The 15522-nt window shown below is 44.0% G+C and overlaps 5 protein-coding genes across 5 annotated transcripts; 3 read left to right on the top strand and 2 right to left on the bottom strand.

The window, feature by feature from the left end:
- Positions 1–151: 151 nt before the first annotated feature.
- Positions 152–2209, top strand: PHALS_10899 (uncharacterized protein; the record flags this gene model as incomplete). Its single annotated transcript, XM_024726404.1, has 2 exons — positions 152–1796; positions 1857–2209. 2 exons carry the CDS (start codon positions 152–154, stop codon positions 2207–2209), a joined length of 1998 nt encoding a protein of 665 aa, XP_024577084.1.
- A 573-nt stretch (positions 2210–2782) lies between these two features.
- On the top strand, positions 2783–4135 carry PHALS_10898 (uncharacterized protein; the record flags this gene model as incomplete). Its single annotated transcript, XM_024726402.1, has 2 exons — positions 2783–3408; positions 3475–4135. 2 exons carry the CDS (start codon positions 2783–2785, stop codon positions 4133–4135), a joined length of 1287 nt encoding a protein of 428 aa, XP_024577083.1.
- A 59-nt stretch (positions 4136–4194) lies between these two features.
- Positions 4195–8541, bottom strand: PHALS_10897 (dead deah box rna; the record flags this gene model as incomplete). The annotated part of the gene is made up of 1 exon (XM_024726401.1): positions 4195–8541. One exon carries the CDS (start codon positions 8539–8541, stop codon positions 4195–4197), a length of 4347 nt encoding a protein of 1448 aa, XP_024577082.1.
- Positions 8542–9165: 624 nt separating this feature from the next.
- On the top strand, positions 9166–9528 carry PHALS_10896 (conserved hypothetical protein; the record flags this gene model as incomplete). Its single annotated transcript, XM_024726400.1, has 1 exon — positions 9166–9528. One exon carries the CDS (start codon positions 9166–9168, stop codon positions 9526–9528), a length of 363 nt encoding a protein of 120 aa, XP_024577081.1.
- A 257-nt stretch (positions 9529–9785) lies between these two features.
- PHALS_10895 (hypothetical protein L915_05068) lies at positions 9786–12458 on the bottom strand (the record flags this gene model as incomplete). The annotated part of the gene is made up of 1 exon (XM_024726399.1): positions 9786–12458. One exon carries the CDS (start codon positions 12456–12458, stop codon positions 9786–9788), a length of 2673 nt encoding a protein of 890 aa, XP_024577080.1.
- Positions 12459–15522: the final 3064 nt, after the last annotated feature.

Raw genomic sequence — 15522 nt, 5'->3', positions numbered from 1 at the left:
ATTACACATACAATGCGTTTATAAGAGTTTTTCTGACCTAGTCAGGTAAAGAAAGACCAGACAATTGGTTTTACAGCAACATCGTGAACGCACAGAGTCAGTTGCCAATTTGCTCCCTCGTCTCGACGTCTCACTTGCTGTCATTATTGCCATGTTTCGCTATTTGTTTCCGCTATTACTATCATCAGAAACTTTAGCTTTACAGCCTCGCGACTTTCGTATTCCATCCATTGATTTCTTGCAACTTTCAAGTACCATCAATAATGCACACAACTTTGATCTACTCGACAGATTTCAAGAGAATGGAATTATTGCACTGCAAAATGTACCAGGTTTTGCGAGTCTACGACATGAGTACCTTCGTACAGCAGCAACTTGTGCGGTACAAGCTCAAGAGAAAGGTGCTGACTTTCTTTTGCATCGACAATTACGAGATCGTACCAACCGGTACACTGTGAGTCTTGATTCTGGTCGTCAATTGACACAGTCATTCAATCAGAGTCCTGAACTTTTAGCACTCTGTCCGGAATTTGTGGAACTTCATGCAGCTTTGAGTAAAGTTGTGGAATTAGCTGTCACAAATGTTGGTTCGGCTCTTGATGCGACACAAACGTTTAAAATTCAGGCCGAACAAGGAGCTGTAGTTATGACAGCTCGAAAGTTGCTCGAAGATTCGGTACATTTGGACCATTTTCATGCTTATGAAGCTCCTCAAAGCATGAAAAAGATTGAAGATGATTTATTACTTGATCTCAATGATTTGTCGTTAGAGCTGCATACTGACAATGGAGTGATGATTGCTATGACTGCACCGGAATATTTTCAAGTCTCAAGTACTGGTATAGTAGAACTCAAAAATACTTCCAAGGAAGATTCGGGTTTGTTCATTCAGACAGGAAATGGGGAGATTGTTCGTCCTGTATTGTATCCAGATGAACTTATTCTAATGTTGGGATCGGGAATTGAACATTGGATCAAAACGTCACCACCACTTCACTCGGTCTTACACGGTATGCGCTATCCTCGCTCTGTTTCTTTATCGGAAGGAGATCATAGTACCAAGATTTTACGCTCATGGTTTGGTAAAATGATTTTGCTTGATTCGGATCAACAAATGGATAATTCCGGCCTTACTTTTCGACAGTATGCAAACCAGACAACACGATATTTATTACAACAAGGAACAGAAGAGTCCGAACTCTTTAGTACCGTTGCGTGTCCTGGTCATCGTCGATTAGTTGCGTCAGCAAATAGCTGCGCACCAAAAGTCTGTTCACTTAAAAGTACAGCATCATCAAGTGATCTCGAATCTTCGTGTCAAATTACGTGCAATCACGCTGCACCAAAGGATGTTGCTTTATGTGATCAATTCTGTGATTGTCAAGCTTCAACAAGTACTGGAACAACGTGTTGGATGTTGTGTGTTGAAAACATTGCAACGGATGTTTGTCCAGGAGAACAAAAATGCAATTCTGGACCAAAGAAAGAAGATTTGGCAATGACATGTGTTGGTGGTACCACTCCTCCTTCTACCACTCCTCCATCTACTCCTGTAGCTTCTACGACAACTCCCAGCAGTGTACCAAGCTCAGAAACGATACCATCTACAACATCTCAAGAACCTTCGAGCTCTGAGACAAATCCTTCACCAGAAGCTGCTCCTGTAGATGTCACTGAGACCGATACAACTGAAATGGAAACTGGTTCGACTGCTGAATCAGAACTTTCTGATCTGAAAACTACGGAAACAGGTACTTCTGAGTCAGAATTTTCAGATTTGAAAGCAACTGAAACAGGTAATTCTGAGTCAGAATTTTTAGATCTGAACACTACTGAACCAGATATTTCTGCGTCAGAATCTTCAGATTTAAAACTTGACTTAGGATCGACTGATTTAGACCCCGAGTCAATTGAATCAGACACACCTGAATCAGCTACTTCTGAACCAGTAGCATCCAATTCTTCGACAACAATGGACTCTAATATTGTGTCGTCTGCTTCGAATGCAGGTCCAACTACCTCGCCTACAACCGTTGGTGACGACTTTTCAACGGAAGAATCTTCAACTGCCGATCAGACTTCCGACTCTTCGTCGACAGTACCATCTTCATCGGCTTCAGACTCGTCAAGTGCGAGTATTATCCTGTCTTCAAACTCTTTTTACGTTGTTGCTGCGGTGGCAACGTATATTTGCATCCATTATGGATGAGAACTTTCAGTTTGCAGTCATCTCTGCTTCTTTTGATGTTACAATCATCGATTTTCTATAAGAAAAATACTTCAAAGCAGCTATTTGTATTACTGTCGGCCTTTTTGATCTAATGCTATATTGTCGATGACCTAAGAAACTTTGTATGAGTTTCAGATATATCACCCAACAAGACCTCAATAGTAAAATATTGACAAAAATATCTGAAAGAGTGAAACACAATTTGGTCTACGTCACAGCAGTATAAAACGTCTACTTTGCTTGTAAATTTTTGGCTTCTACGACGATTTACTTCATACATGCATAAGCAAGAGTCGATAGATAATTGTATTTGCGATGCTTGCGTTCATGTATGGCGTATGTGCACGATTCTTTTGCGGTATTTTAGTGCCAACAAATTTGCTTTTTTGCACAATATTTACATTTAAAAATTTGTGATTATTCTACAACAATTCACCCAATATGCTCTCTTTATATAAATTTCAACTTTGTGATTGAATTATATATAATAGCTAATATTTTTTATTGGACCCTCTTTAAACAAATTAACCAAAAATACCTTTTATCTCCCTAATGGCGGTTGTGGACGTAAAGCACCGACTGAGTGGCTTTAAGCGAATTCTACTCCAACTTGACGAAAGCATACGCTTGAAATGTTGTAGTCATGCACTTCAAGAAGATCTTCAAAGTGTATTAACTCAAGTTCATGCATGTGCAAGTGCTATGGAGGAAGCAAAACAAGTGGAAGATGCGACATCTAAACTTCATGCTAGTCAAAGTGCAATGGTATCAAACGAAGTTTTAATGGAGTTAGAAAAGCTTGATGAACAGATTGAAAGTACGATGAATATCATTGTACCTCAAAGTACTTTGAGATCTGCTAATGAGAATCGAAATCAAGTGAAGAAGATGAAACTTCCTGTAGTTTTGGATGCCAAGACGCTGGCAAAGGAAATGATAGTGACTCAAGATATTAAAGTTATGGTGAATTTAATGCAAGAATTTGAAAAAATGATGCCGGTGATAAACGAGATTGAAGACAAGAGAGCAAAGTGGTGGAAGAAATACGTTGCCAAGGTATTATCTCATACTTCCAAGCTTGTTCAAACGAATGAGAAGAATATCAAATATCAATTGCAATTATCTACGTCTTTAAAAAAGATTCAAGTCAAGTATCCAGAGCTAAACGATCCTCTTTTGTAAGTGTTGCACTTGAATAATGATCTCGTTTGATTCATCTACTAACCGAAAGTTTGATTTTGTAGAAATCAATTAGAGGACATAGTAGCAAAACAAGACAAGGAAATTGAAAAAACATTAGCATCAGTCAAGAGCAAGAAGAGACGAACAATTGATTCGTCAACTGATGGGCAAAAGGTGACAATGAATGCTCAAACGTCTGTCCAGTCGAAACAAAATGAGTTGAAAGGTCATGAGACTTTGAAGAAGGCAGATATTGCATTAGATGGCACAGCACAAAATTTACTATCTCGCTGTTCACGAGAAGTGCGCACACTGCGTGAAAAGTTTGAATTGGGCGCGTACGACGTGAATTTAAGTCGTATCGTGACAGTTGTGGACTCGTTATGGTCAAATATGGAACATGCTGACGTTATTTCGCTCACTACTGCGCTATTCACATTAGTGGAGATTGTCGAGAAAGTTGTGAATCCAACAAAGCGTCGAGATCGACTCGTGTGTCTAGAGAGCGTTCTTGGTGTCGTATTGAATTCGTCAAAGCTGCACTTGACTGCACGGCGGAAAACAATGACAGAAGAGTATGCAAGCAACTGCCGCCAGTCAATTGAGCAGCTCAATCGCCTGTTAGATAGTAGAGAGCGACCTTCAAGCCAAGGAAATAGACGGAAAACGGCAAAGGCAAATCCTAAAAGTGTGCGACCTAAATCGCACGTTCGGTTCGGCTAGCACTATAACGTTGACTTTTTCTTGCTCTTTTGTTGTGAAATAAGGTTCGATGTCTTTTTTTAAGATAGATACAAACTACTCGCAAAGACAACGTCGCGCTTGATAGATTCCGATGCAACTTCCATCTTGCGATAGAGCTGTGGGTCGCCAATCACGCGAGCAGCGTTGCGAACTTCACGACATACTTCATCGAGACGGGTAATACAACGCACGATCGCACCTTCCTGGACATCAGTTAGCTCGCATAGTTGCTTGAAAGGCATACCGCGTGCCCACTCGTATACGATCTCCATTAAACCAAAATTCAGTGCTCCTTTGCAATAAACTGCTGGGTCGACTTCTAGCTGATGTTCCAGTTGAATCAAACCAAGCGACTCAGCAATGGTCTTAATCACATTGCGTGTATCCTCAAGGGTAGGAGTGAGCGTTGGTTCGGATTGTGTTTTTTCTTGAAAGATCAAAGCAGAAAGCACGGCCACGATTTCTTCAGGCTCGAGATTTGCCAGCACGTTTTCAAAAATCATTTCAGTCAAGACGAGTTCTTCGCACGTGTTAATCTCACATGCCACTCGTCCTTTCACTTGCACGACACCATCTTCCGAGATGTAACCAAGTCGTTTCAACACACTTAATCGCTGTTGAAAGTCAGGAAAGAGTGAGAGAGAATCGTCCGACAATTCCTGGGTCATACGCTTCAAGTACGCCTTTAGCTTCGAAATTTTCTCGATCTTATTCATGACTCGAGAAATTCCTGACGAATCGGTAGCACATGGATGAGTGAGTACCTTTGAGTAAAGTCGTTGCCATTGTGAATAGCCCGACGCGACTTCGAGATTGTTCACTTTAAGCTCACCAAGCAAGTCGACGTACGGAATTGCTGCATTCTGTGTTGCAGCGCAATTCGTTTCGAGCTTTGTGAGAAATTCAATGCTGCTAGCAAGTTCCTTTTTCGAAGACGAAGTCACGAGTGTTTTAATGTTTATATTTGCGGCAAAAAATGACGTTACACTCTCGACGCAGCTTTCTGGCACTTCTAAAACAGCATATTTTCTCCCCAATAGTGTGGCTGTGGATGGTGCAATAAGTTCCACTTCGTTTTCTTTATCAACTTGATGTCCTTCAAGCATACGTTCATCTTCAGTATCTCTTTTGCTACGTAGCATTCGACCACCACCGATAAGACTGTGTGGAATCTTTTGAGTCTCAAATTCTTTCGCGATCTTTGTCTCGTAGCTATCAGGACAAAGAGTAATGACCATTATTGACTTGAATACTCCTGTATGACTGACAATTGTACTTTGCATTTCGGTCTCAAACGAAAGTTTGGACCGAGCAGTGTTTCCTTCACCCATGGCAGCAGTTGTACGAACGACTAGAGCCAATTGATCAGATGGTAATCCTTTGACGTTAAGGATAATTACTCGTCCAGGTGCAATAGCATTCTTGGCAGCTTGAATATGATTCGCAAACAGCCATCTCGTCAGCTTTCTTTCAAGCTCTTGCTTCTCACGTTTGAGCTGAAAAAACTCATACATTCTTGCAAGCTCACCACTTGCATTTAAATGTGGATAATCCTCGACAAGCGAAACCTCAAGCTGTTGCAGTAATGTTTTGCCTTTTTGAATCAACTTTGGAATATTTTTTGAAGCAAGTGCCTTTTGAGTGTGGAACTCTGAAAACGATCGCTTCATCATGTCCTCAACTGTCAATACTTCCACTCGTAATAGGTTCAAAATCATATTGTACGTCAGACGAAATTGACTTGAAAGCGATGTTGCTTTCCCTGCTAACATCGTTCGTAAAGACGTGGGCTCAGGGACATCATTCCAGCACGCAATGATGACAGTACCGACGGAATCCAGTCCACGACGACCCGCACGTCCAGCCATTTGTGTATATTCTCCAGGCAAAAGATCACGGAAGTTTTTGCCATCGTGCTTACGAATACCATTGAATACAACAGTACGAGCAGGCATATTCACACCCATAGCAAAAGTCTCTGTTGAAAACAAAACCTTGACAAGACCACGACCAAACAAAATCTCAACCATCTCTTTAATAATTGGAAGCAGTCCACCATGATGCACACCAATTCCACGTTTAAGCATTTCTTTCATTGTAAGAACTTGTGGTAATTCACGATCCGAACCTTGTAATCGTTGTATGCTGGATTCAAGAAAAAGGTGAATTTCCGACCGTTCGGATGGAGTGCTTAGATCAAGTTTTACTAACTTGCTTGCGCTCTCTTCGCATAGACGTTTACTAAAAGCAAAGACCACCACTGGTAGCAAAGACTTGTCTTTTAACGTATTGATTAGTTTGGTCCATTCTCCTTGATCACCCCCTGATGTGCGAATGGTACGGGCATTAGCACTACTCCCACCACCACGTGCAACAATTTTACCACCTCGACCATTAGTTTTTGATTTCTCTGATGCTGGTAAAAGCTTCGCTTTGGCTGCACTATGTGCGTTTGGAAGATATCCAGTCGTGGCATCATATAACTTGAAAAGCTCTTTTCCAGCGTAGAGAAAGTGTTGAAGAGGGACTGGACGTTTGTGCGTCGAGATCACGTGAATCTTTTGCTTCTTTGTTCGACCAATCCAATCGGAAAATTCCAAGTGGTTTGGTGTTGTGGCTGAAAGGAATGCCATGCCAATGTGTTCAGGAAGCATAATAATTACTTCTTCCCACACAACACCACGCTCACTGTCATTGATGTAATGAATCTCATCAAAGATCACCCATTCAATATCGCGAATGATGTCCGCACCACGGTACAGCATGGAACGTAAGATTTCGGTTGTCATGACCAAACAGCTCGCATCGGGATTAATACTCACATCACCTGTAATAAGACCAACATTATCCGTACCAAACTTGATTCGAAAATCTCGGTACTTTTGATTCGACAAAGCCTTGATTGGTGATGTGTAAATGGTTCGTGTCATATGCTTCTGAGACATTGCAATCGCATATTCAGCAACCACAGTTTTTCCTGCAGATGTATGTGCAGCTACAAACACGCACTCATGACGTTCTAAGTGAATAACACACTCTTTTTGAAATCCATCTAGTTCAAAGTCATACTTCATGGCCATTTCTGGTACTTTTTCATGAAAATTACGAATATCGACACTCGCCATACTCGCCCACTCTGATGTCTGATTACCATTTCTTTTCGCTAACAACGATAAAGTGGCCGACTCTGAAGCAGTACTCAAAATCGTCTCTAATTCAGTCTCAAGGTCCATCTCGCTACTGGATTCTGTACTTAATCGCTTTGGGTGAGATACCATTATTTTGTCCTTCTCAGCCACTTCAGCTGCACTTAATTCAACAACAGAATCTTCGTCAACTTCCTCCTCTGTATTTCCAATCGAAAATCCAAGTTCTATCAATTCTCCATCTTCATCCATCTCTTGCAACAATTGGTCGAGTCCAACCCTCGCATTCTCGCTATTCTTTCGCATGCCATCCTCAGTCTTTTGATCTAACACTGCAGTCTTGATCGCTGCTACTTGATCTTTATCTGCTACCACATCAAAGTATGGCTTTAAAAGACTTGGTGGATTCACGCCAATGCTCTCCACCTCCACAACTTCAACCACATTATGTTTTTCAATCTTTTCGACATCTTCTACCGTTAAACAGCCATCGAGTCCTGGAATCTTAAACACTAATTTTTCTAACTCAGACCTCTCCAAGCTTTTGTCTCCATCTTCTAGTACAAGCAGGTTTCGCAACTGTTCTTCTTCATTTTCTAGCAATTTCTGTAGACAATTCTGCTCCTCTTTCTTTTCCTCCGTGTCTACTACCACTAAAGACTCTCCTCCTGGAGAAAATGGTTTGTTACTCATCGTTCCTCGAGCGTATTCCTCTTGCTTGGTCAATGCACTGCTAAATCCTGCATCTGCTCCTGTCTTCGAGATGTCCACGGCTCGAAATTCGTACTGTATATTGAGCGGATCCTTGACTAATGAACTTCGCGTAGGAACGAGCTTTCGACGCGGTGTAGATAGAGGCATCTGCGCCAATAGTCGACTTTGCGGAACCGTAACCTTCGGGTTACTCTTTAAGGTGCTGTTCTTCCAGCCGTGTGGAAATGCTCCTAGACGCTCAATTGCATATAGTGGGCTTGCTATCTCTTCCAGCTTCTTCTTTACTGTCGATCGGTCTCCATATGAAGATACTATGCGTACAGGAGGTAGTGCAAATGGTGATTGAGGCGAAGGAGGTTGCTCAGACTTGTGGGGTACAATCAATACTGCCTCGGGAGCTAAAGTAGAAGCAGATAACACAGAAAATTGATCGAAGGCGACAATTGATGAAGGAATAGATTTCGGTAAATCTTCTTCCTCATTCAGTCGCAAAAGCTCGGTCAAGGCGCGATCTACTGCTGCCATGTTGGTGGTCATTATCAATATATAGTAATTTATGATGAAAGATAACCCTCTTCATTTAGTATTGAATATTGTATACAAAAGGCAACCATATGATGGCTATGGATGAGGCGGAAGAGTTGGCAATGCGCTGCTGCGTGTGTGGTACATCGGATGAGGTGACGTACAAATATACCATAAAATACATGCTATATCCAACGTAGCTTCGATATGGCACATTCTTCTTCGTGTCTTCATACTTGCAGCCGCGTTCACACATTGCACAGTAACTAACTTAACTCAAAGATGAAGATACTCATCTTCAAGTGTGGTCACCGATTGTGCGTGCACGTATAACCTCTACTGAAAGATGCAACCGTGTATGTATCTGCCAGCTGTGATCATTGAGACTTTCGGCACCATGTTGAAAGTCAGTGAAAAAGTCACAGTCACAAGACAAGACCATGAAAGAGCTCAAATTTTCAAGAAGCGTCAGCACGTGACTAAGAACGCTCACGTTATGATGACACTAAAGAGGTCATCAAGTAACATTTTTATGTTGAGAGTGATGATAAGACAGAGGACGATTTTGAAACGCTTGACAAGGCCAATGACTTCTTGGAAATATTCGAGTTTTTGTAAAAGTACATGTATACGACCACGAGATCTACGTTTGTTATCTCAACATTGATTATCTTTATCTTTGATTTGATTTACGGCGACGATGCTGAGAAGGCGGCTTCAAAGAAACAATGGAAAAGACAAGAAAACGCTTTTGTCATTGCAACGAATGATGCCAAGGAAGCAGATGAAGAGCGACGTATGGCACAAATAATTTCCAAGCTACAACGACTAGCAGACGAGCGACGACAGCTTCAACAAAGAGGAAACTTGCGATTTAAAGCAGATCTGGAGCGTCAGAAAGCACAGCTTATGGAGGCACTGGGAGAAAATAATGAAAGTGGTGTGTTCAAGTTACGCACAACAACCACAGCAATTTCAATCAATTAAGCTGTTACAGCAGAGGTGGGGGCAGCAATGATTGGCTTTCAGCCTGGTGTGATTGGTAGCCCACAACCCATAAATGTACCCGGAGGCAAGCGTGGACCGAATTTGGTATCAACGAGTCGAAAAAACTCCGTCGTCAACAGCAAGTCTAATTTTTGCTCACAAAATCCAAATGACTTTTCAAACAATACATGATTGCAAGAAATATTATGCTATGCTATAAAAGTTACGATACTTCTTCTCAACTTCGTATCCCAACTTTAATTTATTTCGCTTTCATCAATCGGAATCTTGTCCATAGTCATTTCGTTTAGCCTACCCGCTAGATCGGCAATGCGCTTTGGAATTCCATTTGTAGCTCGAAGTGCCGGGTGCGACGCAATAAGTTCAAGCTTGTCTATCGACGTCGGAGCACATGCGTGCTTCAATTCTTCAACACGAATAGGTCGACTCATTAAACTCACCAGCATCAATGTCGCACTTTTCATGTCAAACTTCGACAGCGTGTATAATCGTTCACCGTGTCCACGAACAGCACCGTCTGCACAGATAGAAGTTCGTGCAGTTAAAACAATTTTCAAAAACGCATTATTTGTCAGAATGTCAGACAAAAAAGCACGAAAACGGTCCCGCCGGGAGTCATTACGTAGGAGATAATCGCACCCGTCCATGACCATTAGCATTTGCTGACCGTTAAATTCAATTCGGGCTTTATGTTGTTTAAGATGATTCGAAACCATCGTCTCTAACCGACTAATAACGCGACATCGGCCATTCGCAATATTGATGTTTCGTCGCATCACGCCCACGTGGTCATCCATCACGTCTTGAGCTAACTTTGCAACATGAAAGATGCGAACTCCACCTTCCGAAGTAAAACGCGGTCCTACGTAATTTGCAACCGCATGAGCCACAGATGTCTTGCCAATGCCTTCCTCGCCGCAAATAGTAACGAGGCGAGTGATACGAGACTGCGTCATCAAAAGCGCCAGACAAATTTTGTAAACTTCGACGGACCGGTTGCAAAACCCTTGACACATTGCTGGCAAGTCATCAAACCAAAGCTTCGGGTATCGTTTTTTCTTCATTGGCTCAAGGTTAATAGTTTGTGAAGATTCGACTGCTGCTAGTGGAAAGATAATCTCGGAGTGATCTCCATCTTCAGGAAGCAACATGAACTTTTCAGCAACTGCCATTGGTCCTCGAATATTCGGAGATTTTGCCACCGATTGTTGAGCTATAGTAAAGCTTGCCCCCACCTGCTTACCAGTCGCAAGTGCCAAGTAGAATGCGCGCGTGAATTCAATTGCTGCATAATCTTCAATCTTTTGGTTTGTACGTACTCCAATGACATGTGGAATACCACAAGCCACGAACGCATGCGCCAGCGGAGCAGACGAACACGCGGATACAAACACCAGACGCAGTGTAGACTCTCCCCCATCACCTGCAGAAAAAAGTTCTTGAAGTCCTTGATGCGGTATCGGATGCACCAATCCCATACCATCTTCAAAATAAAGATGATTCTCGTCACCATGCCCTGAAAAATGAAGTGCTCGACAACCAAGCGTCACCATTGCTCGAAACGTGTTGGTGTTTGCAAACTTAGCTACCACACTAATTTGTCTGGGGCACTGGTATACCCTAGATGATGTGCCGAGACCGTTATCATTAGCTGCAGCAGGACGCTTTGCAAACTTGGACGCTTCTGTTAAGCTCTTCTGCAGTATTGAGTACTCTCGTTTGACATCAAGCTCTGCAATAGGATGGTACTTGCCATGTATGTCTTTCCCCACTATTGGGGCCGAAAACAAAACACCTAGCGTGTACTCCTGAATATTTGGTTCCTGCTGCGATTTATCTTGCGAGTCAGCCAAATTCGTGTTTTGATTGCCCTTGGATCTCTCCAGTGAGTCTCGTTCATGTGGGTCTTCCACAACATATCCAAGTAGTACATTCCCTTGACGTGACGACAATAGCGTGATCTTCTGTCTATTACTCAGCTTATATTTTTTGTTTTTGAGCACTTGCACTCCATCAATTCTGATCCCATTCGTACTTTTATCGGTGATAAAGACCGCGTGTTTGTGCGTTTCTGGGTCGAGTGCAGTCTCAATAACACAATGAACTCTGCTTAATTTGACGGGGTCAACCCCAGAATTCTTCTTATCAAATATACCGACGAAATTATCTCTTCCAAGTGATACTCTTGGTGTGAGCATCTGCATCTCTATTCGGTACAATCCACTTTTTTCCAGTGCATTCTTTTGAAATGCTGTCACAGCTTTATCAACTTCTGGGTGTAGCACGAGCCGCATAAGACACAACGAGGGACTATCTTCCTGTGTCTGCGTGCACTCTTGCGTATTCTGTTGTGAAATACTCATCGCCTCCAACAAATTTTGCGAATTCTCTTTCATGACTTCAAATTGCTCCTCTCTGTGATCAGCAACTCTCGGAACTCTTTCCGATTGCGTGCTGTCGTATGTCACTTGATTCATTTTAATTGTCCCTGGCAGCGTATAACATGTCACTCTTGAGCGCTTATTTGGCTGCCCAATAATATTGAGATGACCGCCAATATTATTGAATTCGGGCTCCTGTTCTGGATCTCGCGCGTTGCGGCCGCTCCACGATGACGACAACGCGGATATTGACGACGCAGAAGCAAAATTGCTGCCACTTCTAGAGCCAAAGTTTTCAGCCGCAAACATCTGAAGTACCGACGGTGACTTCGAAGCTGCTCGTAATCTTGAAACGTTAAGTAAACTTGAAGGTACACGGGAGACAGAGGGTGAGAGGCCACCAAGTACATCAACGCGACGCTTACGATTGCTCAAAGTTTCTGCAGGAAGTATATTGCCACCATCCGTGAAAGGTCTCATAGGTGTGGGAGCTGAATAGACGCTACTGCGCACACCATCGTCAGCCATAAAGACGCCGTTTCCTTTATGAGCTTTTGGTATGTATAACAATGCATGATTGAGACAATCTGATTGGGTAAATAACTGCTTGAAGAGTTGCAGAGTACATCTCTGAATAAGAATATCGATTGAGCCAGAGAAATAATAACAAGAGTATTAGATTGCATGAGAAAAATTTCGACTTTTGAGGCTGACAATCATCATTTTTATTTTGAATTGGCCAGAAATGCTGCAAGTATTATTCTCACTCAGACGAACAAGCTCCGTTGCGAGCCACACTGGCCTCAACAGCGACTTTTCCGGTTCTTGGGTACGCTCGGAATTTGGCAAGTCTATCGGTCATCGAAAGTTGGATATATCACCAATGCCTCGAAAACTACCCCATTACGCGAGAATCCATTTGCTTCCCGCATGATCCCACGCTGAAACAAAAGCTTTTGGTTCTCTTGCATGTAACGTTGGTCTGTGTGACTTTGTACGAGCTTATCATCCCTGTTTTTGTCGAAAGTGTGGATTTGAATGCTTCATAATGTGCAATTGCGCCAAGTGTTCAAAGAGACCGACACATGCAAATCTTAAAAGCAATGCAGGTAGTTGCAGGATTTCTTGAGCTCTACGAACCGACTTCAGAAATTCCACAAGGACCAAATCTAGCAATTCGTACCGTGCAATACGTGGTAGCAACGGTAACACCTACAGCCGGCTTGCATATTTTTTAAGGATCGTGAAATACGGGGCGTAGATGAAAGGTTTTGATGAGCCAGTATGCAGCGGGGCTGCCGTAGCTAAGCGCTTGAGGAAGCGTACTTCAGGTCACCGACCTTTCGTTCTTTACAACACTCCAACTTAAGTGAGCGGATCGCAATCCGCTTACTCCAAGAGTGATGATTGCCTTTCCAAGGCTTGTTGAATCTTCGGTTATAATTGAAAGTTGATTTTTATTTACTTTTTTATCCATATTTTAGAGGTTTATATTTTCCTAAATATACTAAATATGTACAGTAAAATCTAAATACATGCATAACTACTGGCTACCTAGCCCCGTACCGTATTCCTGTTTGGGTGTGGCACACCATGCACATCTCGTGTGACACACACCCCTGTTATCAGGGTTTGTGTAACCCCGTTAAACCCTCCCCCATTGAGATTGAGAACATGTACAGTTCCAATCGATTATTGCCTCAACAAGGCTCACGTGTCCGTTAGACAGTGCAACTCAATTTGTTGGAATTGAACAACTTCCTTGCTCAATGAGCCCTATGCCCACGAGACGAAAATCACCAAGTCTTGCTGGCTCTGATAGCGAGAACGGGCAGAGCCCAACTTCGTCTCCCGCACTCGGTGCAACGTCGGACAGTTCGTCCGTAGCACCGAGGGATTTATATCCTAAGCGCAATGAACACAAGAGTCGCGCTCCGCGCACGCTATCAGTGACGAACGACCTCGTTGAGGATGTGCGGTTGGTCAACTACGAATCTGACACCTCTTTTCCGGCATGGAATGACGAGAAGGCGAGCTGCATCAGCAGCGTGGTACGAGCCCTGCTCGCGCCTTGCTTACCCTATGTCTGTTCCCTGACTTCTCGTTAACCAAGGGACGTGGTGTAAACACCAATCACCTCGACGAAGAACAGAGGCGGCAGCTCGAAGCTGCCCATAAGGCGGCTCTAAAGCGCGCCCATCCACGGTCGGTCATTGACCCTCCTGTGGAATATGGCTTCCGCCCAGCGGATCCCGCTGTGGAAGCGAAGGGCGTGGTAACTCGATTGTTACGCGTCCACATCATCCGGACCCCGGCCAGAACGGATGATGAAATTGCCACACGGAAAGCTCTTCGAGCTCGTTTCTTGGTCATACAAGAAATTCCGTTAGACGTTTATCGCACTCGTCTAAGTGATCAACGAGGTGGCTCTCGTGTACTCGCTGTGCGAACAATAGCTGTAGTGCTCGCCACAGATGACGAAGCGCTCCTTGAGCGATGGGTGCAACGGCACCGAAAACTTTCCTCACTGCACATCCTGCAGTTGCGCCACAAGGAAGTGGACGTGCGTGTGGAGCGACACCTCCGATTTGAGTCTGCCAAACTCAAGGCACGCCGTCGACTTCCTTCGATTTGTCGTCCTGCGACGTATGGGTTAACCCCTAATGCTCCCGCGAGCTCTTTGTCTTCGACCGCAAAAGCTCAGGGCCACTGCTTGAGCTCGGCTTGTGGCCCTTCTACTTCCCTGACTATTGCCGGGAAGCACGGGGCGTCCTGATCTTTCCGATCAAAAGCGTGCACGGCGACTGGACAATCTTGCCGAAGTGGCGCCTCAAACTCCCACGAGTGTTCGGGGTCGGAATATCCCCGCCACTTCACCAGATATTGGGTTTGACCCTGGTGACGACGTCGTCCAATAAGACGTTCTACGTGATAGTGGACGTCACCGTTCTCACCGAGAAGAGTTGGTGGCGGGCGGTGACGACCGGGTCGACCGCCGTCCGGTGATCCATGATGCTCTTCGAGCCCTCGAGGACAAGGTCCTTCGTAATCGGAGCACCGCTGATCGTCATGCTGAAGTGGCATATCGCTGTGCGGACGCTCTTGACGATTTAAAGCTCGTCGTGCACCGGCTATCTCGCCTTGAGAATTACCGCTATCTGTCGGAGCGACTCCTAGCCGTGGGGCAGGCGAATGCATCGCTGCAGGCAACGGTGGAGCGCTTAATTCCATTGGAAATGGAGGTTGTTGCACGCCGTGCTCAGAACCAGTTGCTGGTTCAACTTCTGGGTGGCGCGGGCCGGTGGGATCCTCTCCGGCGCCAACGCTTCCGCGTTCACATGCTCCGGATTCCGTTACGGCTTGAGCAAGCCCACGTAAAAACCGGGTGGGTGCTCATCCGTTTCGGAAGGTTCAGCGTGTACGCCAGGCCCCTTCTGGTCACAACCTTAAACGGTCCGATAAACCGTGGACGAAGCTTCTTCTGAAAGATAGCAGAGGCTGCATGTTTAGGCAGGTTTTTTTAATGCAATAAAATCAGGTCCCCGACCTCAAAGCTTTCCGCTTTGCCTCTTCCTTTTTCATCTGCATGTTG

This window comes from Plasmopara halstedii, assembly GCF_900000015.1.
Source record: "Plasmopara halstedii genome assembly, contig: Scaffold_525, whole genome shotgun sequence".
Taxonomy (NCBI): Eukaryota; Oomycota; class Peronosporomycetes; order Peronosporales; family Peronosporaceae; genus Plasmopara; species Plasmopara halstedii.
The sequence above is the reverse complement of the archived record's forward strand: the minus strand, read 5'-3'. Positions and strand labels throughout refer to the sequence as shown.